At 41.5% G+C, this 25,356-nt stretch overlaps 1 protein-coding gene across 2 annotated transcripts in view; it reads left to right on the top strand.

Moving 5' to 3' along the window:
* The first annotated feature begins 12,307 nt into the window (after window positions 1-12,307).
* The window catches only part of CCNY (cyclin Y), a 122,490-nt gene continuing 109,441 nt past the window's right edge, over window positions 12,308-25,356 (top strand). Inside the window, exon 1 of one of the 2 annotated variants that reach the window (XM_069006468.1) lies at window positions 12,308-12,597. In XM_069006468.1, the coding sequence (XP_068862569.1) occupies window positions 12,444-12,597 (154 nt within the window). In that variant the 5' untranslated portion in view covers window positions 12,308-12,443. The remainder of the gene's footprint in view (window positions 12,598-25,356) is intronic. The other variant, XM_069006469.1, reaches the window with a different exon arrangement.

Raw genomic sequence — 25,356 nt, 5'->3', positions numbered from 1 at the left:
AAACAGTCCTATCTTTCCTCAGTCACATATTTCCACTGCTACTCCTGAGCCAGTAATAATGTTAGCACAATTACATGGTAAGCTGGGTTAGAGACTAGCTGAAAACTTTGCCCAATTTAGCTTCAAGCAGAACAGGCTGATACAGCTTCCTCTATGGCCATACAAATAATACTGTGGGCAGGGGGGAACAGACATTATCCTGCATGTGGGAGATCAGGACAGCTGGTTTTATAACAGTGAACACATGATTCACAGTGAGTGCCAGATAGTATATCTTGTGGTTTTGAGGAGATGAATGTAAAAGTTGGGAAACTATCATCGGGGGCAGCAAAAGTTCCCAACTCACATGCATCCAGAAGGAATTGCACACAAGGATTTTCCTTCCTCTGCTTATGTACTGGTCCCAGAAAGAGGGACAGTTTTCTTTCTTTCAGTGTTGGCCATTTTGAAATACTTTGTGTACCATTAGTAGGATCTAGAAGAAGTTCTGTGTAAACTGAGATTTTCTGTGGTGCAAGTGAAAATTAAGCTGTTGGATCTTGTTTACTTTCAGTGGAAAGGAGGCCTTTACCTCCAAAGCTCAGAGTGGCAAAACTCCCTTCTGAAAAGATCCTCGTATATTCAAGTGTTGCAGTCATTAGGCCAGAGCAATTTGACTCAATCTTTGAGACTGACTCTACCATGCAGTTTTTACTGATGCTCTATTCTGCAGGGGCCCCTGATACATTTACTACTGTGATGGCATCTGCAAAATTGTACATTAAGTTTAAGCACATCTAAAAGCAGGATATCTTGAAGACTGAGCACTTGCAGGGAGGCAGTTAACTCAGTGGTTGTATTTCTGCTTCTTCAAGTGGTTCTTCTGGGAAGTTTTGTTCTGTAAAGCTGGTTTAGGTTTTTTGTTTTGGTTTTGGCACTTTTTAAAACTCTTATCAATGGGACTGTGCATGATTAAGGGTATAGATCAAACTCAAAGGGTCTGTGAGCCCTAATGCTCTAGATGAATGATAGAAAATTTATTTTGCATTACATAATGTATAATTTTTTCTCCTTTTGTTTGCTACACTGTGGCCAGCAGCCTGATTTATCCTCAACCTAAATACTTTGCCAACACATATTTGATTAGAAATATTAGCCATTACCAAGACACATATTTTAGCTATGTAGGCAATTCCATACCAGCTGTGAAGTCTTAAGATAACTCAGTCTGAACAACTGGGAAAATTATGAAACCAATTAACAGACTCAGACAAAATACCGTATTATCCTTATGGATAAACCACCATATTAAACAGTGAGTTGTATCTTTGTCAATTTTATTTTGGACAAAAACAATTAAGGTTGAGGTTATAGACTTCGTAAGCTTGAATACATAATTAGAGTCTGAAGACTGGATTTCACTGGTCTTCAGTCTTTAAGGGGCAGCTGCAAACATCTGACCTGAATTGCCTAAGCACTCCAAAGAAGGAAGTTTGCTTTGTAATCTTGTACCAAATTTTATAATTCATGTAACTCAGCCAGTATTAGAAATTATTTTAACTCAGAGATTACAGGAAAAAAAAAAGTATTTTTTGTTGCCTTTTTGCCATTTATTGGAAAGGTCTTTTAGAAATTTTACTATAAAATTTGAAGAAAATGGGCATATACTTATAGACAGATATTCTGTCGTTTCTTGTACAAGACATTTTCATGGTTTTCAAAATTAATTTGAGGAGGTCTGTCTTTTCTGTTTGGAGCCAAGATTATCTAGGAGGGCTACAATTTATCGTCATATCTTGTTAAATACTTTTATGTTATTCTTTAGACCTTAATTGCCAAATTATGTTCAAAGTTCCTGAAATGTAAAAGTCTGGTGTCTCTAAATCATTTCTAGTTAAGTAGCTTTAAAGTAAAGGGACACTCATCACTGAACTAATCGGTGTTATAAAAGTGTCACATGCATGAGCACAACAGAAGTATGCTGCAGCAAACCTGGTGATGCAGTGAGCTGGACCTAAGAAAATACCTGTTTTAATGCACACATTTTATTCCCTGAAGCATTCCCTAAGGGGCATTTTTTGAGTGACAGCAGAGGACACTTGGGTAAAGTGTTAGCTGAAGAGTTCCAGCAGTGAAGGGTAGCATTAACTTTGAATGAAAACCAGCAAGCTTGTTCCTTGCTCAAGATAAAAATGTCTTCATTAATTATATTTTCTTTAATTTGACGTATAAGTCAAATTGTCTAGATTCTTCCCAATGTTAGTCAGCAGTTTCCTACAGAAATGGCTATACTGAGTTCCCTCTTAAACCACACATTGCCAGAAGCAACTGCAGGTCATGGGGCCTGCTGGCTGGTCAGCTGCTGAAATTCCAGAGCTGCCAGAAGGACTGCAGGACACTGAAAATATATAATAATTTTCTCTTTAAGAGTTTAAAAAGTATGGCTCATTTTGCCTTTTGATTATTTAGAATACTTGCACAATAGTTTAATTGTATTTTTATTAGTTACATTTGGTTTTATTTTCATGTTTGCTAGGACACTTTATTCTTTATTTCACCATAAAGTCCTGCTTCTTTAGCTGCTTTAATTCTTGTCACTTTTAACTGTGTGAAATGGATTCCGAGACAGCCAACAGGAAGTGTTTTTAGGTCAGCAGCTAATTTTCCCAGGCCCATTTTGCAGACTCCTGTGACTTGTACCAACTCTGTTTATAAAGATGACTTTTTTAACCTATGAACTTGCTATCCTCACGTTGGCATTTTTTCTATCAACTGATGTATCTGCTTGTTGAGCGATGGTGACAGCAAAGTTAATAAGCTACACAAGGGGCAAAATGCATTACAACAGACAAGAATTTAATCATTTAATGATGGTCCAGGCACTGCCTGCATCCTGCAGTGTTGGTGTGCATGTCAGAAGCACCACAGGAGGACAGCACATCTGTGATTACAGAGTAATATCTCCATTTTATTTACTTGGTCCCCTTTCCTGTAACACATGAACAACTTGCTTTTTTAAAGATTTTAGTCTTAAAAAACCCCTTTCATATGGTGAGATTCTATGATTCCCATTCACTGAAGGGGATATGAGATATGGGGGTTAAGTGGTTTTCAAAATTCTTGCACAGTCTGCAATGGAGCAGAAAAATGAACTTGGGTTCCTTGACTGTGGGCATATCTATGGGTGGCTATTCTCAAAAATAAAACAATCATTAATACTATCTCTGTGGTTTTGTAGTTTAAAATGTGATAACAAAAAAACCATGAGCTTCATGTTGGGGCTCTCCCCCTGCCATGTAGTCCTGGGAGAGGGGCCCTGGGGGGGAGGCACGGGGTTTCCCTGCCCCTGGTCAGCCTCGTTCCCCGTTGGTTGTTTTGTGTTCCCCTCGGGCCCGGTGACTGTAGCAGTTCCTCGGCAGATCCCGGCCATGCGGCTGGAGAAATAAACATCTCTGAAACATCTACCAAGAATCTGTCCATATGTATTTCTTTTCCACGGGCCTTGTTGATTGATACGTGTGTTGCAGTATCCACACTGTAACAAATGGTAGATAATGTGGGCAGAACAATCCCCAATCCCTAAGGACAGCGACTGTGATTTGTGAGTAAACTCTGGATTTCTCTTCTTGTTTTTGTTTTGCTATTCCATCTCTAAACTATGGAGAAACTATGGAAAGACTCTTGGCTCTCAGAGCTGCATATGGACATTTATCTTAAACTTGAAAAGATTATTGAGCAACGATTTGTAAATTTTAGCTTAATTCAAGCTCAAAAGGAACTGAAACATTTCCTTTCATGGTTGTTTAAGAACTTTTTCTATGTTTCTTGGGATTTGATTCTTACCAAAGACTTTTGGAAGACCGTTTGGACACAGTTAATTTCTGAGTCAAAATATATGCCGATGGAAGAATATTTTTGTGAATATTATTTAATTACCGAGACTGTTGAGCAATGTCAGCTGTGTCCTGGTGAAGGGAAGCCTGGCTCAGGGACCGTGCGACCCAGGCCACGTGCACCGAGCGCTCTGCGAGCAGCAGCGAGGCAGTTCCCGCACGCGGGTGGAGCGGCGCGAGCTGCAGTGTCGGCAGCGGAGCGAGGCACAGTGGGAGCCCGCCCGGCCCCGCACAGCGCGTGCTGGAGCGAGCCCCGTGAACGCCCGGCCGAGAGGAGCGGCGTGCAGGCAGCAGCTGGCAGCGATGGCTGCGGAGCGGAGCTGCGCCCAGCCGAAACATGCGCTGGAGCAGGGTGTGGGGGGGTCGTTGCTTGGGGGCCTGGCCGAGACGTGGGCGCGGCCCCAGGCAGCGGCAACGCAGCTGAGAGCAGAGGCGGTGGCAGCACACAGGGAGCTGAGCGGCCCGGCCCGGCCCGCGCGGCCCCGAATGCGACCCCAGGAAGAGCGCGCAGGCACGAGCAGCCCCGACGGCCCCAGCAGCACTGACAACCCTGGCAATTCCAACACGGGAGCGAGCGAAAGAGAAAGCAAAAATGCAGTGAGACAGAAAACAGCAGCCACTTGGAAAAAGGAAAAAATCATTGTAGCCAAGGTTTTAGGAATAGTAAAATGGTATAATGTTAAACAAAATTATGGTTTTATAATGAGATGTGACAACCAGCAAGACATTTGTTCATAGAACTGCTGTTAAAAAGAATAACCCTGAAAAATGCATCCCAAGCTTGGGAGATGGAGAGGTGGTGGAATTCAAAATTGTGCAAGGTAGAAAAGGGTCACAAGCAGCAGAGGTCACTGGGCGTGATGGTGTTTCTGTAAAAGGCAGTATATATGCTAAAAATTGTAGTCATGTTAGACAATATCTCCATTGTAAACCCCCCCTACAGTCTCCCCTTCCTAATCCCACCTTTCCCTTTTACCCTATATCCTATTATCCCCAGTGTATTCCCAATCCATTTTTTCACCCATGGTTTCCCTCACAAAACCATGCCTTTGCCAATTGTTTCCCCAAAAATCCCTTTCCAATGCCGAGTGGGGGATGAAGAGAGGGAGGGAAGAAATTAACTATTGTTGTTTAGAGTTCCAACAGGTACAAATGGAAGAAACTCTCTCCTGCCTCAGTTTCCCCACAAAGCATGCCCGGAGAGTCCTGTCTCCCATCTGTCAGCCTTAAGATGTTCCAGAGAATCTGTTTGGACATTTAAAGACTCAGGAGGGTGGCTTGTTTTGTTTTGAAACTGTTCTTGTTATCTCATGTTTATCCAGTTGTTTTCAATGTTAAGTTCTAAATCTCTTTTTGTTAAAAATAAATGGGTGAAATGTCGGGGTCCCTCCCCCTGCCATGGGGTCCTGGGAGAGGGGCCCTGGGGGGAGGCACGGGGTTTCCCTGCCCCTGCTCAGCCTCATTCCCCATTGGTTGTTTTGTGTTCCCCTGCGCGGGCAAGGACCCTCGGGTCCTGTGATTGAGCAGTTCCTCGGCAGAGCCCGGCCATGCGGCTGGAGAAATAAACATCTCTGAAACATCTAGCAAGAGTCAGTCCATATATATTTCTTTTCCACAGGCCTCATTGATTGATATGCATGCTGCAGTTTCCCCACTGTAACAGCTTCACCTGATAAAAGGAGAAAGATTTCTTCTTTTTTTCCCCCCTCCCCCAAGTAATGGAAACTTAATCTACGGATCATGCCAATTTTACTGTATTTGAGGGGAAATTTTTAAATGTTCACATGGAAGCCTCAATTTTAGTTCTGTAGGCTTGCTTATGTCCTTGATACTTTTTCATTGAGAGGAAAAGAACTCTGGAATACAAAGAGGTAACATTTTCATTACTTTTATTGATTTTGTAGCCTTTCTACTCAAAGGACATTGATACCAGTAACCAGTAATGGTGCACAGAATTCACAAGAAAACCTTTTGGCCCATTTTCATGTATAGTTTTCAATCCTGCATTGTTTTTCAAAGGAAAATGTCCTACCTAGTCCCATATAGGACCTGAGGAAGTGGAACAAAACGTGTAAGAAGTACACACTCAAAATTACATATCTGTTGATCATTTGTTAAGTACATTAATTAATTTTTGGTTCTTTACGTTTAAGATCCATATTTCCATTTTTTGTATTTTCCAAACATATACATGGGGGTTTTGTCTGGAGAAGGGTGATTTTTTGGCTCACTTCAGTTCCAAGTGAGTTCCTACAGGTATTCACAATTGTAGTACCTTGCTAAAAATCAAAAAGGCTCATGCCTGGATACTTGTCTATTGAAAACTTGGATGCTTCAATTTAATTTTCATACTGAGAATTTTCTCACTTTTTAATTTCACCTCTTGATTTGAAAATTAACTGAGGAAAGTCTATTTTCACTCAATACAGATGTTAATACTTAGGGGAACTTAGTTTGAGAATGTATTTCACAGGAATAATTCTTGAGATGCCTCTGTACAGCTCACTATATTTAGCGTGATTCCCTGTCTCTGAAACCTTTAACTTTTCTTCAGATCTATCCTTCAAACAAAACCCTTTTTTATTCTACTTTAAAAGGGTGGTCTTTTGGGGAGGTGTAGGATAAAACAATAAACTTCCCTTATACTCTTCTTCATAGAGAGAGCTCTATGTACGTATAAACACATGGTCTTTTGGTGAACCATGTTTCCAAAGACTTCAATCCCTGGCATATTACCCCATATTAACTCATATTACAGGACTTGTAAGCTCATACTACATGTAAATGTTTGAAATTACTAGGTGTTGATGGTGAAAGTAGGGGAATTTATTTTCTCAAGATGAATTCGAGAGGAGATGGTTTTGTATGAACACACTATCCCAAACTGCTGGGCCTGCTTCAGTTCTCATTCTTAGTGGAAATTAGGCATAGCTTCATTGAAACTAAAGAAGTTATATTTGCCTAGACTAGTATGAAATAAGAAGAGACTAACAAATACCTCTTTACAGAATGGGATCTTTCACAGGCAGGACAGACTAAAACACAGCAGACTCTTATTCATACTCCATATAGACTCTCTAGCTGGCAAAGTGCTTTGTGGCAGCACTGCCTTGTTTTACACGTTTTGTTTAGTTAGACTTTTCTCTACAAGGGGTTTTATTGTTCAAGAGGGGGCACTCCCACCCTTGCTCATAGTCATCGAGTCATACCAGGGAGTAATTACTGCTCTTTACATGCCAAGATCTCAGACCAAGAAAAGGCAGCCAATCCTGATCCAGGAAGACACAGACTGGCACAAAAAAACTAACTAGGAAGACAATGAAGAGAGGAAAACACAGAGCGAGACTGTATGGGATTGTGCTCTATCTGCCTGTGACAGTAGCATCAGGGGCAATGTTGTTTTTCCCCAGTAGCTTTCCAATATAGTTACTCCATTCACTGATGAATGGAGAGTATGTGAAACTGTGCCAAAGCTAATCAAATCGAATTCCACCCAGCTGGTTAAATCCAATTGCCTGTGCCTTCCTCCACAATGCAAGGGCATCCATAGTGCACTTTGTTGAACTGCCTCCTCCCTCCCAAAGCTCACTGCAGATCTGTGCAGCGTGGGTGATCTTCCCACATAAGTGTAATGGGTGGGTTTCTGCCTGCTTCTGAGTGCAGATCTTATCTTGTTCAATCCCTTAAGAAATAATAAAACCAAAAAGAACTGCTATACATATATGTATACATAAAAAAATATTCTAGCACAGTTGTTCTTGAAGTGTTTCCCCTAAAACAATGAACAATCTTTCCTTACTTGTGGGGAAACTGCCTCTTTCTGCAGTGATTTCAAGCTGGTGAGAAACATGGCAAATAATAAAAAAAGATTATAATAGAAGATAATACACAGTTATCTGGGCTATGTATGTTTTGGAAAATACTCCAACACTTAGTCTCTTGTGTATCACCTTCCTTCTTGAAGCAACTATTTTCTCCTGTATAGTAAGTGGCAATAGGCAGGGTCCTGTGGTTGCCACACACTTCGGAATAGGAGCATGACTTTGTGCTCTGCATTATTGCCTAGAATAGTATTTCTTCATGGCCTAGCACAAGATTAATATCCTAATTTACACACTAAAGTTAAATACATTAATTAAATAGCCCAAAATTCTGCCTTGATCTTCAAAAGAAATCTTGATTTATTCTTTTCCTATTTCTCATTGATTCAAGTAAGGCACTTGATTCCTGCGAAACAGGAACCAGAGGAATAACTTCACTGATACCATCTGAGTATTTTTAAACCAGGTCCCATCTCTTACATACTTCTTGTTAGGTCTGGATGTCTTTCCTGTGAACAGTAGCTGCAGCTATGTGCTATGTACCACAGAAACCTCCGCCTGTCTCTGGTGAGGGCACAGAGGTTGGGGCTGGCAGATAAATTGTGTCAAGGCTGAAAGGATGTTTTCTGGCAAGCACTGGATCTGTACCTTCAAGAAAGAGAATACTGCCTTAATCCTGGAGGAATCAACACCTTCAGCAAAGGGGGAACCTGCCACAGGAGTAGTCTATGCAAATCCTTGGGGGAGGGAATCTAAGAGGTGATCCATGAATGCATTCCCTTGAGGAGCAGCACAGTACAAGGCTTTGCCATACACCCTGGGTCAGAATCAAGTGTGATGCATTCTGAACTTGCCTTCAGGAAGGAATTTTAATGCTACTGAATTCAGGCTTGTAACAGTAAATGTAAATATTAACAATAAGAATTGTCAGAGGGATAATAACATTCCTCAGGTGTGTTCATGACTGGTTTTAACTGATTTGGAATTTATTACTATCATCAAAAGAAATGTAGCTATTACAATCAACAAAGTCTAGGGTATGATTCAGTTGACCAGACCAAACACTTTGTACACAGGAATGTTAATTTTAAGCTTTTGCTTAAACTCCAGACAATGATTAGCTCTGTGAGAAAATTGACACGATGGCATTTTAGAGTTGCTGTACACACAAACTGCAAGTCTAACCCCTACTAAACATCAGATGGCGGTGTGGAGAAGGTATTGTGTGGCATGAATTCCTCAGGCTGTATTTGAAAGACGAGCAGAATCAAAAGATCTGGTTATCACCACTCATCTATCTTAATGGTTGTTTTTTGCTTTTGTTTTTGTTGTTTTAAACTGTGCTTCCCAAATAATTTGGCTTGCAAGCAGGAAATAGTTTTGGATTAAATAATAGTTATAATTTTTATCTGCTTAAAATAGATAAAAAGCTTATATAAGGAAAACAGTGACCTATATCTGCTGGTTTGGAACACATTTTTCGACAATGTTCCAAGAAGATTTCAAGCACAAAATTTAATGGGTCACATCATTAATTTTAGCCTATTAAAATCCATTGTCTTTTGTATAGTGGAGCTACAGATTTAAAATATTTTTGTGTGGGAATAGGCACTTTTTAAACAGAGGTATGTCCATGCTGACCAATAGTGAAAGCCTTGGCCTTAGTTTAGGGAGCTTTAAGGTGTTCCTCAGCTGATGCAGTTGCTCAGGAGGGCAAACTCATTAAAATACATAATCATAAATCTCAAGAACAGAATAATCTCTAATCAAAGAAGGACATACATTGATGTCTAAGCACATCAGTAAGGTACAGTGAGCTATTCTTGCTTTACTGTACAAATATTTATCAAATAATGCAATTACCTTTGCATCATGCACTTCAGATAGCTGAAATAAAATAATCATAATCAAACCCCAAATGTTTTCATGGTATATATTTCACGTAGGTACTCTTCTCAGCTCTTAGATACCAGCAGGATACCATTACCCTAGAGCAGCATCCCTTTGATTTGAAACATGTATTGTAGCACCTTTGTCATTATAATGTACTTCAGCAAGCTCTTAGAGTGAAAAGAGGAGGAATAAAGATAAAAATTTAGAATGAAAGTATGCAAGTAAGAAAATAGGTAGCTATACAGAATAACAGAATAATGGATAGAGTATACAATGGTTTGGGTTGGAAGGGACCTTAAAGGGCATCCATCTAGTGATCACATAGTCACATCTAGTGATTAATCTAGTGATTACATCATCACAGCCAGTGGTCACTAATTTTAAATACATTAAAAAATTAAAAGGTTTAGTTTTAGAACATTAGCTTTAAATAAAAAGCAAAGTTTAAATCATTCCTTTCTAATAAAGAAAACATGTCTTTTTAAGTTCTACTTATATATTTAGAGAAGCAAACTTTGTACTTAACCCATCTCCATCATTATGTGGCCTGGTTTTTTTCAAAGTTTATGAAAATTGTGGAGTAAGTATAAACTGCAAGTTTTGTCTAAGTCTTTGCTACAATAGATTTACAGCTGTAACAAGTTTCTAAATATTTAGAGGTTGTGAAATGTTTATGCAAAAATCTAGTGGGATTGATACAGCAAGGCAACACAGTTGGCCAGTTAGCATTACCCAAAAAGTACTTAAAAGACAATGGCACTGGTGCCCTAGGAGTAGTCATGCCAGGAAGCTAGAGGTCAAAAATGAGTATGTAAATTAAGTACATATCCTACAGGGAGGTGGAATTTAACAGGGCAGGTCAGATAATTCTTCCACAGAGATCTCACTAGCTTGAGGTCCTCTTGAATGGTGTGGTAAGCCAGGTGTTTCAGTAACACCTTACTGTTCTGTTGTATATATAGTGAGATGATCTGATTCTTAAAAAATTGTGTTGAGATTTTCTGATTGTTGCTTATGCCCATTTGAGATTTAACGTACCCTGCTGCCAGGTTGAGATCAGGCTTGGTCTGAGCAGAAGAGTGAGCTGGGCAGAGGCTCAGGCTCAGCTGGAGAGCAGGGTGAGCTCCAGTGGAGGAGCTGAGGTGCCCTCAGCAAGCGATGACATGGTGGTGGAAGGCACTAGTTAGCATGACATCCTCCCAGATAGCGTTTCTAAACCAGAGCTCAGTAAAAATTTAATTTCCTTTTGTCTGGATGCAAACTACTGAATACACAAATATATAAAAGATGTAAACCTATCCTTATTTATCTTGAGTTACTCAAACACAAAGGGATGATGTAATTCCAGCTCTGCTGCCCACCCATGCTTGGGGAGGGGAGTATCACAAAATTAGTTACAAAAGACATCCCCAAAACAGTTTTATTTTGAAAAAAACTCACATTCTTTTTCTTTCTTCTTGATTCTTTGTACCCCACTAGAGTACATTTTCATCAATAAACATTCAAAAGGTAGTTGAAAATTAAAATTACTTTTTCTTTGCAATGTGTGATCTGAAAAAAAAAAAAGGATAGAAACTTTTAAGTCTTTCATGTAATCATCTGACTTGAGCAGATCTTGTGAAAACATCAGATATCATGAGATGCCTGAGAGAATAAATAATGGCTCCCTGGACACAGGGCTGTAAGTCAAAGCATCTTTTATAAACACAGAAAAGTGCTTTTCTGTTATCAAATTATGAGTGCACCCATTCAACTACCATGACTCAGATTTCCAGCAGTCAAGAAATTTACTTAGATTACAAAGATTTAAAGAAAAAAATACCAACAAAGAAGACTAATGAAAACTATCCCCATCTTTAGCATTACATTGAATATGGCAAAAAGGATTTTGACTGGGAAAGCCCTGAACACATGGAAGTGTACAAAGGGGCACTTTACACCCTGTCATTTCTCTGTGGCCTGTTATCTTTGGAACCGTCAGTCTACAGGAAAGCTTAACAAGTTTTCAGAGAATTCGTGCAGTGCCTACAAAGCTCTGCGACACCAGTGACTATTTCCTACCGCATGCGGGCCCCTCACGGCGGGGCAGGTGCGGGGCCGGGCCGGGCTCGGGCTCCGGCCTAGATCCGGGCCTCCCGCGGGGTCCCCGCTGCGGACACGAGCACGGAGGGTTCCCGAGGAGCCCCCGGGCCAGCGGTGCGGCCTCAGCCTGGCCGGGCCCCGCGGGGAGGCAGCGGCTGCCGCCCCCGCTCCCTCCGGCACCAGCGTGCTGAGCTCCTGGATTGTGGGAGAGTGTCCGTGTCCGTGACGCTCCAGCAAGGAGGGCCGGAGACCCAGGGGCCGCGGCTCACGGGGGCTCCGCCAGCGGCTGCCGGGGCGGCCGCTCCCGCAGCCCGCCCGGCGGGAGGCGTCACCGCCCGCTTGAACCGGAACCGGTTCGCGGGGGCCGCCCGGGGCGGCTGCTGCTGCCGCCGCTGCTGCTGCTGCTGCGGTGTCGCTGCCGCGGAGGCTGCGGTGCTGCCGCGTGGGTGCGTGCGCGGAGCGGGCCCGGCGGCTGCGCGGGGGCGGGGGAGGATGGGGCTGTGCCCCGGCGGGCCCCGCGCTGCCCGCCCGCGGAGGAGGGCGGCTTAGCTGCGGCAGCCCACGCCGGCGGGCCGCTCTGCGGGGCCGCCTCCGCGGATGAGCCGCCGGGGGGAACCGCCGGCGAGTGCAGCCGCAGGGCGCCGCAGCCGCCGCCTCCTCCCCCGCCGCCGCTCCCTCTTGTCGCCGCTGCCGCCCATGGCTTCCCGCCACCCCCGCTGACCGGCCGCCCCTCGCCTCCTCCCGAGCCGGGCCGGGCCGGGGCCGGGCAGAGAAGATGGGGAACACCACGTCTTGCTGCGTCTCCTCCAGCCCCAAGCTGCGCCGGAATGCCCACTCTCGGCTGGAGTCCTACCGCCCCGAGGCCGAGCTGAGCCGGGAGGACACGGGCTGCAACCTGCAGCACATCAGCGACCGGGAGAACATCGACGGTGAGCGCGGGCGGGCGCCCCGGGGAGCCGCTGCATCCCTTCCCCTCCCCTCCACTCCCTGCGGCGGGCACGGCTCTGCCCCGGCGGCTCCCCCGCGGGTGGGGCCGGCCCGGCCGGTCCCGCTGCCCCGGCACCGCGTCCCTCCGGGCTGCCACGGACGGTGCCGGTCCCCGTGCCCGCCCCCGCGGGGCTCACGGGGTTACCCCGGTACATTCCGCCTCCAGAGCTGCTCATGTCCCCGGGGAGTGCTGTGCGGGACCCTTCTAGCGGGGGCTGGGAGCATCCTCCCCCCGCGCCGCGCCGCATCCTCTGGCAGGGTGCAGTTTTTTAGCCCCGGGTCTGCGCTGCCGAGACCCTTCGCCCTTCAGAACGTCGTGAGGTGATGTTACGGTCAGTCCCGGCGGGCTCAGACACCTGGGGCTCGGCTGTGGCCCAGGGGAGCGTCCCTCGCCCTTGGCAGGGCTGGCTGTGCCGAGCTCACGTCACCTGCCGGGATGTCACCTGCCAGGCCTCTGCAGGGGTGGGTGAGCGTTTAAAGGACAAACCCTGCCAGCGATAAAAGTGGGAGAAATGCTTCCCATGACAACCTTCTCTTGCAGTGACTTTTTCTTGCGTTACTGTCATGATGAAGTACAGTTCTCATCATGAATACTGCCTCGCTCTCTCTTTCTCTGCAGAGGTATTAAAAAAGCCATGTTCCTGTTGGTTTGGTCGTGACTGAATGTGGTGCCGTTCTGGCTCACCAGAATACAGCTTTATTTTAAAGATGTGGGTTGAGTTAATGTATATGTGTAATTTAGTTTTTGATTAGCTGAAGTATTTAGTCCTAAAACTTTACTTGCTAAAAGGTCAGCTATCTCATGGATTCGTTCCTATGAACTGCCTTTGGTAGAAAGCCAGAAAGAAGGACTTTGGTGCCCTTCAGTTTGCCTTCCACATTTTTTCACAGTTTATTAGATTGTGATTTTAGTACAGAATTCAATGTTCAGTCACTTCTTGACTCTGGTAAAGTTGTGAAACCTGTGGAAGCATATGTACCTTCACTAGTTTCTTTCAGTGAGGTGTCTTCTAGAAATAGGAATGTTTTTCAGATGTCTTTGCTACATGCAGTTGAAAAATTGAGTGTAACAGGATCAGTAGGTGGAAAAAAATACATAATAATCTGATCTGAGAAAGCCAGGGAGGTGAAAGAACCAATTGTTGATGTGAATGATTAATTCTTACAGCATCAGTGGTGTACAGTCTAGCAGGATGCAGCTTTCTCTGATGGCACGGATTTCTCCATCTACAACAACACAGGCTGCAGTGAAGTTTTTGGTCAGAGATGTGTGGGTTTTGTGCCTTGTTCTTGGTGTGCTTTTTTTTTTTTTTATGGATGGGAAGAAAGGCTTTGATGGAAATAGTAAGTGCATGTGTGTTTGCACGTAATTCTGGTAAGTTCCTGCATCTTAGTAGTTATTTGCAAAAAACCCCAGAAAATCTTTATTGGTTGGTTGTTTCATTTGTTGGGTCAAGGTACATGTGTGTTCTGTCTCTCTTCTCCTTTAAACTGTGGCATGTTTCAAGGCTAGAGTTGTAACCTGTTGTTAGAACACAGAAAATACCTCATACATTATTTATTTTTACGTTTTGTTGGTTTTTGTCTGGGGCCATTGTCGGTGCAATGCCACAGTTTCAAATGGGCAAGCTGTCTTCAAATTTGAAAAAGAAGAGTTTTGGGTTTCCTTTTTATGCTTTACTCTACTCTTGACCCTTTTTATGGATAGAGTCTGAGAAGTAAGTTTTCATTGGGGAGACTGATGGGTAATAAATGTCTGTACATGCAAAACAATGGGACAGACTGGGGTAAAACAACTTTTTGAAGTGTGCTTTGTTGCAGGTCTATTACCCTGGAGTCATGCTCACTGAAGGTCTCTTGGTTAAAGATGGTGACTGAGTATTAAATGTAATAGGATGATTCTGTTTCTGAAATGTTATTTCACATTAGACTAGCTATTATGTTTTTGTTGTTAGATCGTTTGAAGCTGATGGTATACAGATGTTTGTGGATGAGACACTGGGGTGGGAAAACCCCTTCACAGTAGAGAACTCTGATGATATTTTTACCATTTTACAATGAAAGAACAATAGTCTGGTTATCTGAGTTGTGAAGAGAGAATGCTGGATATTTGTTCCTTAGTGTTCCTGCAAGTCATAAGGTTTCTTAAATTGGTAGTGTTGCCAAATGTACTTTTTTAAAAAATTAAATACATGATGACAAAGACTAATGCACTGAAAGGAGACATTTCTGACACTTCAAATTTATTTCTCACTGTTCTTCAAGTGAGGGCCCTTCCATCCTGCTTGGGTATATGTGTCAGTGACAGATCTCAAAGTGCAAATTCATGTCTCTAACAATCGTTTAGTTTGTCAGTGGTACTTTTAGGAACTGTAAAAACCATGTCATGTAGTGTCTGAGTTACTGTGTTTTGTGTGGAAGTTGTTTTCATGCTCATATTGATGGAAGTTCAGGAAACATTTTATTTTTTGAAGTGGGTAAATCTGCTTTAATAAATCAAGAACTTTTAGAACCATTAAACCAGCTGTGGGCTATTTTAAGCTTTTAAGAGATGCATGGTTTTCACTGTTATAGGCCCTCTTTCTGGCAGTATGAGAGGGAAAAAGAAAAAGGGAGAGGGATGTCAAACCTCAAAGAGTGACTTAACTGGAAATTTTAGTACTAGTGGAATTGTTTGACATCTGCCTGTCTTATGTATTCCCTAAGGAAATGTTCATCAAATCTGCCTTCAAAATCATGCTTTTGAATTGTCTTCTCTAATTCAAGTTCCATACACAATCCACTAGTAGTTTTTTAAGGAACAGGTGGAGGAATTATTTTTCAGTAGGAATTGGTTTTATAACAAAATACCTCTACATCACTGGTACCTTGCCAGAAAAATCTTAATTTCTGTAATATTTTACAACTGTTTATAAATTGGTATCTGAAAGAGAAGGGGAATTTTGAAAGAGTTTTGATTAGAAGGTATTTATCAAGAGACTTGTTCTGGAGAATAGTAAAGTTGAATTTACCTTTTTTTCCTCTTTTTTCTTCCCCTCAAATTTCTAAGAAGGTAGTGGACTTCTAGAAAAATCCACATGTGCAAAATTGCGTCTCTGAATATTGTGCAGTCACCAGAATGCTTTGCTTTTGTTTGTTTCTGAATGCTTTTTTATTTGGTTTATTGTTAGTTTGTACAGACCCCTGATAATGAAAAACACCTAACAGATTTTTTATGTTTTTCTCTTGAGGAAGAGGGTAACTGTGACATACAGACGTTATCTTCTGGTTTTGATGATTTATTACTTAGGCTGAGCTTCCATGTTTCTCAGTGCTTCACATTTAAAAGTTTACTTTAAGAAAATTATGGCAGTGGATTCAAAACTTGTAGATTCCTACATCTACCTATTTGCTGTCAAGACTTTTTACAGCAGTTAATGGCAGCCATAAGTAACAATAGTTAAAAGCTTTATGTGTCAGATTCTGCATCTCATTTGGATGCAAACTTTTGCCTGTGCAAGCTGTGTAAGCACTTTGGTGTATGCATTGTGTAAGTCCTTGCTGGCTGGGCTACCCATAGCCTAGACTCCACTTACTCTTTACATCAGCAAGTCACAGTCAGACCCAGTGGTGGTTTAACTTGAGAAAAGGCAGCATAAGCTCATGTACTCAGATGTGATTTCTCTGTTTGAAGCATGATTTCTATAGTCAGCTTTTCAAGTACGGAGCTGTAGTGAGGGGGTGAAAGGGAACATCTCACCGCAAATATGATGGTGTGAAGCAAAGCTGATACCATACAATGAAATTGGCCAAAAGGGTGTTCTTGAAACAGAGACTAGATGGAGAGTTCCTAGGCTATTTCAAGAAAAGACAGTTCTTAATGATCAGCTCCTCCCCTTTTTTCCCCTTCACCCCACAAAAATCAGATTTTTTTTTTCCCTCTTTGTAAACTGCTAATGTCACTAGGTCATGCATTGCTAGCTCAGATAATGTCCTGTGCAACTGTGCATCACTGATAAACCTTTTCAGCCCTTTTCATGATGGGTCAATCATGTTTTTGCTGCATAATGCACAGGCTCCTAAGAATGGACTGCTTTTTAAAAAGCCATTTATTTGTTCATTTACATATTTTTTCTCCCTCCCTCTTCTTGGAACTGCCATAAGGGAGTCTCTGACATGAGATTAGTTAGTATTTGCGTATCTCTTGTCTACTGGGTTTTATAAGAATTATGAGATTTTAGCAAAATAGAAGGAAGTTTTAAAATGTCTGCCCCATATACCTAATGGAATTTTGCTTAAAGGGAATACTGGTGTTTTCAAGAGCTAGGGCATGATGGGTTGCACGTTGTGAAGTAACTGACCTACTTGACAAAAGTCAAGACATAAGCACTTCAGAAGCAAATTAAACATGTAGTGTGCTGCACACAGACATTCCTGCTAAAACGTGGATTGGAAAAGGATACCCTTTCTTTAAAAACAAAGCCTATTTGGTTTACAGAAAATTCTCTTTCAAAAAATGTTCTTGTTCCCTTAGCCAGAAGTCCAGCACAGAGGTGATCTATGTGCTTTTCAGTACTACTGTTTTGGTATTTGGTATTTGTCATTACCTGCTTGAGCATTTGTCAGAGGTCATGTATCAAGGTACCACTGTATTCTGGTGCATCAAAAATTTACAAATGGAGCCTGCTGTGGCCTTCATCAGTGAACCTAGGCCCATATTGCACCTTGCTAATGATGCCTCCTGCACAGCTTTCTTTTTTCTTCTGTTACCAGCCTTATCTGATTGTTCTGTCTGTGCCCTGCTTCTCCTAAGAGGCACCATCATGTCGTACAAGGCCTTCCCAAAACCTCATTTTTACATTGTTCACATCAAACCAATAAATGTATGCCCTGTATGAAGTCAGTATTTTCATATTTAGCTGCAGAAACCTTCAGATGCACACATACTAGGACTAGTCATATCTAAACTTACCTCTAAGAAATTCTATTTGTGCACTGCCATCTGATTAATATTTTCTTTTAAAGTGGGTTATACAAGATCAACAATCTTGGCTGGGTAAATTGGTACTTGAAACAGAATGACAAGACTTAAACTTACAGGTCTCAGATAATGGAAGGACTACTGTATTTCAAGTTGTTTTGGAAATTTTTGGATTTATATTTGGATATTTTTTGCCTTGGGTTTTGTAATAAGAATAATGTATTTAAAAGGAATGAAAACCCCTTTGCTGTGTGGTCATAGCTGGTTTACCTAATTTTATGTGCTTACTGAAGGTTTTTCAGTCTTCCAGGGTATTTTTACTGCATCTTCTGGCCTTGCTCAGGTCAGATGATACAAAAACAAGTCCTGGTGGGACACCATACAGCAGCTGACACTGTGAATGCCTTTTTCTAGCTGCTCTCTGCTACGTGTCCTGAGGCTGGAAGGGCAATAAGTGAGCATTGCCTAGCACTGCCTGATGGCCATCCTTGTCTTTGTCCTGCCAGCCAGCTGCATGTCAGGCGTGGTCTAAATATCTTCCTTGTTTAACATCTTTGCAAGAATATGAAATACACTTTGCAAACTGAAAACATATCTATAGCCTTTCTCTGAGCTTTCTATGTAGAAATGAATTGACATTACTTTTCCTTCTTTTTCATTCCTTTGAATTTGGATAAATAGAACTTTTAAAATGTATTAATTTTCTGTGTGCATTCTGACATATGGAGTGATCTTTTTTACTTCATCCTGCAGAATATTTAATGTGTGTGCCATACATCTCTGAAATGTATGTGAAGATCTAGCAACCATTAATAAATCTTTTAAGTCTAGCAATTTATTATTTCGATGGACTGTTCCAAGCAGTATGCAGAGGTGGTGCCTTCACTGGAGTAGTTACTACTTTCTCCGTATCTTCTTAAGAAGAATGGACAGTTTGTAAGGAGTTCTGTCTCCTTACAAATCAACTTTAAAAGCAAATATTCCAGAACTGCTGAAATGGACTGTTGGGATGTTCATTTCCTGAGCTGAAACCTTTTGTAGAAGTTGACCAAAGTTCAGAGATAGTTTTACTGTGTTCAACTTTAACTTTTGTTGCTGATTTTGTAGGCCCTATATGCCACCGTAATCCATCCCCTCAGCTGGTACAGTAGGAGCATCACCAGCTCTTGTGCTGCTTCTGTGAGGACTGGTTTTAAATTTGGAGCTCTCAGTAGCCTTAACTGGGTGGAGAAAGAACATAGTCTTCAGGCCAAAGCTCCTGCTTCTAATCCTTAACTAGTATAGAAGCTGGCTAAAGAGCTGTGGTTGGTGTTAATGGAAAATTACTGATGAAAGCTGGTTGGAGAATTTGCACAAAATGGTTTTCCCCCTTTGTTTTAATTTGTTTTCCTTTCTCATCACACTTACAACATTTTGGGCCTGCAAATTTGAAAGGTGTTTTTAGACCAACAGTCATTCAGCTAAGACAAGATTCTCAGATCATCAAGAATTCACATTTTCGGTTAAGTGGTGTTAGAATCATAGAATATCCTGAGTTGGAAGGGACCCACGAGGATCATGGAAGTCCAACTCCTATGTATTTACTTCTATCTTTATTTCTTTGGAATGATATTGGAAATTAATACCATTTCTTTTAAGGCAGGCGAATGCTGTAACCATGTTGCTGGACTACCTTTGTTTTGCCATCAGTAGCTGCAGTTTGCACTGCAAAACGTGTGCTCTCCTGTAGCTTATGGTGGTTTGAACAAAATGTATCAATAACATCAATGTTTCTGATGCTGTGAGTGGCACTTTATTACTGTTTTTGTTGGTGTGAAAATGTTGCAGAAAACTGCAGTAGTTGAATGCTCAGACAAAGTTATGGAATAGAGCTAATCCCAAAATTAAGAGTGAATTTTTGTCCACCTTGTGTAGCATTTCCCATGCTCTTTTCCTCTGTGGTTCTTAGAGAGAGAGTCTGCACTGTGATGTCCTTCTCTCTGCAATCGGAAGAGTCAGCCTTCAACTACTGATTCATAATTTTCTTTTAAATAAAACCCCACCCAGCCTTAGTTAAAAAAGTTGTATCTCAGACTTTTTGCTTGCTTATTTTTTTTGTCTACAAAATGATTCTTACACAGCTGTGGCTGAGATCTAGAAGATATCAGATGGGAAGTGAAAGTATTTACTTGCAACAGTATTGAAACCAATATGAGAGTGTGTTGAAATTTTAGAAGATTCTTTTCTTTGCTGTGTTGGTATTTCATTAACAGTGGGAATTGATGAGTTATTCCTGCATCTAAAAGATGGATTTTAGGGAGACAAAACTTACAGAAGATACAGTGTACAGTACAGAGTACTCCATGGCTTTGTAAAGTCAGGCTACCCAAAGTGATATGATAAAGGTGCAGTGTTACTGAATGAAGATGCAAGACTTGATGGTACAGGGATTGTTTTCTAGATTTAGAATTAGCAGTTAGAATTACTGGCATGCTTAAAATTGTTTCTGTTTTGCATTTTATCCCTGCACATTAGCATTCTGGGAAGCAGTACCTTCTTGTTGCCATGTTGTTATTTGTTTTATGACATCTTAATGGATGCTGCCAACTGAAAAAGAAGCTTATTACCATCTTTGTTCCTGGAAAAAATAGATTAATTTCAGATGTTGAAAGTAGTACTGCATGGGAAAAAAACCGTGCTTGGTCAGCAAAGATGTTTTGAATTGCTGTCCTACATTTTTTTACTTCTATGCAAGCTCTCTATGGAGGGGGTCATTTAGGAGTTGTCAGTAGATGAGGCTGTGTATGTGAAATGACTGGGAGTAGTTACGCTTTTGTGCTATTTATCAATAGCTCAATTTTACAGTTAAATATATGGTGGTTTCTTTATCCTCTTTCCTGACCTTCCTCTGGAAGGACATTGCATTAGATTAGAAGAACCAAAATTTGGAAATTGTAGCTGATCCTGAACATAGCAGACCATGCTTCCCTGCTTTGGCTAAAAGAAGCTTTCAGGCTATGGTCAGTGAGTTTTACAAGCAGTAATGACATCTCTGAAGTATTTTATGAGCTGTGTTGTGCTGTAAAGTGATGCAAGTAATCTAAAGACCTTGAAGAAGGTCTTTCAACATTTGCAATTAATTAGATCTCTTGATTCCTAGGCTTCTGTTAGGAGTTTTGGATCTCATCTGTTTTTCTAGCTTGAAAAAAAGTTGTCTCTGTGTTATATATGCAGTATTCATTCAGTAAACTGTAGTCTCTGCTAATTTGTCGTGGGTCTCTCCCCACTTTTTCCTCTTCAGAGAACATTGTTATAATAACCAGTGTGAAATACAGGTTGGAAAAAGAAGTTACGATTGAGAACCTGCATATAATCCTAAAAGAAATTTTGATTTTCAGACGGTTGGTTTGCTTCTTAGAGGACAGCAATCTCCTGTGTGTTTGGGAGGTAGAACCACAGCTATTAGGAATTGGGATCTTTAAAATCTCTTTTTTTTTCCTGTTTGTTTTGTTTTCTCTTCATTTTGGAGAACTTTGAAGGACTTGTTTTTATTAAGTTTATGAGAAATATAACTGAAATCAACAGAGTTAAAATTCATAATATTAAATCCAGTGGCAGAATGTTTTGCCTAAAATTCATAGCATTATTCTGATTTGTTTGTAATTAGGGAAAAAACAGTTTCAGATTTTATTAGAAAGCATTTTATTTCTAGTTGCTAGCAAAGTTTCAACTGTGGCTATAGCTAGACACTTAAATTTATTGGATCTCCAAACTCAGTAAAATATGTTGAGGATGATCTTTAATTTGAAATTCTCTGCCCTGTTCACTATCACTATTAAAATAAGGATTGTAATTAACCACTTGACATAGGTGTTCATACATGTGTTTTGAAATCCTAGTGTTTTAACTTTTAAATAGTAATCAGTGATTGATTTATTTGCATGGGAGTGAACAGTTCTTAAAAAGAGATTCTGAAATTAAGATTCATGAGCTTTCTTCTGGTTAGTATTTTGATATTTCTTGTTAAGATCATATGTAGTAGATTTCAAAGTTCAGATGGTAAAATAAACATCAAGGTAAAATCCAGTTTCACAAGTGAACAACAGGATCTTTTGCAGGTGCCTCTGCTCTGAGCTGGGTGTCAGTCCCACCTGATGCTCCCTGTGAATGCACAGCTCTCAGTGGCACTTCCTTGTTGGAGCTGGTTGTTGTGACTGTTCCTAGCTGGCAGAAATCCATATGCATTTATTCAGTCAGTCAGTGGAGGCTAAAAGGGTGTGAAGAGTTTGGAAATGAAATTGTATTTTAATCTTTCAAATCACACTCCGTGCAGCTAAATGTCCTCCTTCCTTCTAGGATAATTCACTTGGGTAAGTGTCTAGAATCCTGCATTCACAATATCCAGTTACTCTCTCTGTGTCAGACATAGAAATTGGAATTATAATTTTATGGAGGGTTTTCTGTACTTTTTCATGTGTTTAGGTACAGGAACGATTCCTGTAACAGATGGTCCTAGAGATCAAGTCTGTGATAATAATAAGTAGGAGAGATTTAACTGGTTGTTTCATGGAGAAAAAGAAACCAATACTGTTCTTGAAAGCTAAAGGAAACAAAAAAATAATTTAAAATTCCATATATAAGCAGTGATGCAAATTCTAAATCTAGAAACTAGTTTCCCCTGGGCAAAAATGGTTATTTAAGTGAAGGGGACATTGCCAAGTTAAATTGGACTGGAAATGAATGTTTTGTGAAAAGTAAGCTCTCGACATTAAGTCACATTCCTTTAAAAAATATTATGGTAAAGAATTATTTTTGTAACAAGTATTTGAGTCACAGTTCATGCAATCCAAACACTGAGGTTTTGTATTACTACATGAGAACCTGAACTTATATTGTACAACTGCTCTCATATTTTCACATACCTGGTTGTGGGTTTTTTTGGTTGTTTTTGTTTTTCTCCTTACTGCGTGTTGTAATTTTTGAATATAAATTTGCAGTTCGACAGCAGTGAAATTATGTGTGGTTGTGGGTAGAAAAGAAGAAGAGAACTTAAGGGAGCACTTCAGTTGTTCTTTTGTCTCTGATTTCATGTTGATGATCTCAAAACAGGTTCCCATGGATATATCAATGTATTTGTTACTGTAGGGAAAAAGCAAGTGTACTTGTACTGACTATACTCAGTGGTTATTCAAGTGAGGAATGGTGCTGCCTGTCACCGTGACTCCTGCCAGGCGTTTGTGCTCCAGGGAAGGTGCTGGCAGTGGGTGATCCCTGCACCATGGAAGGCCCTGGGCATGGCCCCTGTGCCTCCGTGTCCTCCTGCCCCTGGTGGCCGAGGTTAGCTCAGGGCCTCCTCTGGTACTGGGCTGCTGGATAACTGGGATGCAAACCCGGTGTGGCTTTGTCCTTGGGATATCTGTGAGCTTCAGGAAGCTTGGGAAGTAAAAGCTAGGCCTCTGGCCTTTGGTGGAAGAACAGGCTGTGGTTAGGTAGCAGATTCTGCCCCCAATTTTTTTTTTTTTTTGGTGCACGTTTGTGTGGTCTTGAATGAAAACTTTGTTCTTAAGATTTTATGTTTAACAAACATATTGGAAAATAACATGTTTAAAGTAAGAAGTTAATGTATTGGTTTTTGGCGTGTTGGTAGTACAATTGTAAAAGCAGCTTTGAGCTGAAAGATAAATATATTCCTTTTTGATCATTCCTCCAATGATCTTTAATGATTCATCCATCCTTGTTGCTTTACCAGGGCTGATTTTTATCTGCTTTCCCTTTTCCCCCTTTGTTTTGTATCACTTATTCAGAGTCTGCCTTACTTGCTTCTTGCCTGTGCTCAGCCCAACCTTTTTCTACCCACAACGCACAGACATCCTGTCTCTGGTCTCATCACCTCGTACTTGACCCCTTCTGTTTTGCAGTTCTTTTTGAGTCATGAGAGGTGCACAACAATACAGTTTGTTCTAGCAGAGGGTCAGTGAAGACTCCAGGGTGGCATCATAACTTTCAACATTGATTTTAAAACAAATATCTTACGTCATGTTTTCATTTCAGCATTTGCTGCACATTCCTGCTTTCCTCCCTCTCCTACATGTTTTACAGACGATAGTCCTTGTTCTCTTGGATCTGTGTGATGGTTATCCACAAATTTGTAAGATTTCTGTATTTTATCTTTGGACTTCCAAGTAGCATTTTCATCTCTGTAATTTTCTTCGTATCTTTTGGAGGTGTGTGTTGTATGAATGTATGTCCTGGATTACAGTTTGGAATTACAAATAAACCATGGTGCATGAGTTGTAATTCTTAAAACTGGCTATGAAGCTGTCATAGGTTAGCAAGCATAGTCCCGGAAGGGATGTCCTTGCTAAGGGGTGCTTACAGCTTCCTCTGGGACCTGATAGAACCTATTAGCTGGCCAGTTTGAATATGGACAATTCTTTAAGCCACTTAAAGTTGTGACCGCCTCTGTGATGCACACTTAAGAATAGAAACACACACACACACACCCCCCCCCCCAGCTCTCTGTCTCGTTTCCGCTGCTGGCACAGGTGGCTGCAGGCCCCGTGTGGGGGCCAGCAGGCCTGGCTCAGGCCCTGCTCGGGCCAGGCCAGGCCAGGCCACGGCCATCCTGGAGCCAATGGGCCCTGCTCCACCCGCGGAACCCCCCTACAGCCCTGCTGTGGGCAGCCGGAGCGGCTCGGCTCCCCCCCCTCCAGTGCAACATTCCAGCTGCAAGGCCTAGGTGAGATTAACCCTTTTAGTGCTGTGAAGAGCTAAAAACCTGAGGGAAGAGAAAGAAGAGATGCTTAAAGCTGAAATTCTGGTGTGAAGCTATGATATATCAGAGTACCCGTTGTAATTTCATGAAGGCATGGGGGGGTGGAGTGTTCAACTTGTACTTGTGAGCAAAAGCACCTGCGCTGAGATAGGCAGATGCTGATGCAGCTGTAATTTCATGAGAAGTTTGAACAGGGAGAGATGGAAGCGATGAGGACTTTTGCTCCAAATGGGAAAGGAGAAAACCTCAGTTCCTAGAGATGCTCCCAGAGATAGTCCTAGAGACAAAGATGAGGAAGACCCTTTGCTCCCAGGGAAGGAGAAGGGCCTCTGTTCTTAGAGATGAAATGCTCCCAGAGATGGGTGAAGAGAACTTTTATTTCTGAACGGCTCAACCTTAAAATTGTATCCCAAAAACCTTCAAGAGTGGACCCTCGAAAGCAGTTGTGGGAAAAGCTGCAAGTTGGGGGAAGGGACTCACATGCGAGCAGAGAGACTTCTCTTCCTAAATGGACTGAACAAAGTTATTATGGAAGTGATAAACAGACTGAACATCTTGAGGGTTGTCTTTTTACATTGTCAGTGGGAGAAGGGAGGAAGGTGGGGGGAGGAGAAGAGTTCTGAAGGTATGGTATAATTTTTTTCTTCTTTTAGGTCTGTTAATAAACTTCTTTATATTCTTTCAAGTTTGGTGCCTGCTTTGCATTTCTCCTAATTCTTACCTCACAGAAGATAAACAGTAATGAGTATTTTGGACCGAACCACTACAGAGGCTATGTAGGTTTTTTCTTTTTCAAGAGTGTGGAATGCAAATACACTGCTTTCTTGTGAATAAAAACCTGAAAAGAGATTTAGTTGGTAGCAGTCTTAAGATCTGCATTTCATGGAAGAAATTTCCTGGTAATTACAGTCTTTGTAATTAATACTCTGCCCATTATTCAGTGTGTCCAGCTGTATGTAAATTTTCTCTAACCATGTGTTTTTGCAT

The sequence above is a fragment of the Aphelocoma coerulescens genome, chromosome 2 (assembly GCF_041296385.1).
Source record: "Aphelocoma coerulescens isolate FSJ_1873_10779 chromosome 2, UR_Acoe_1.0, whole genome shotgun sequence".
NCBI lineage: Eukaryota > Metazoa > Chordata > Aves > Passeriformes > Corvidae > Aphelocoma > Aphelocoma coerulescens.
The sequence above is the reverse complement of the archived record's forward strand: the minus strand, read 5'-3'. Positions and strand labels throughout refer to the sequence as shown.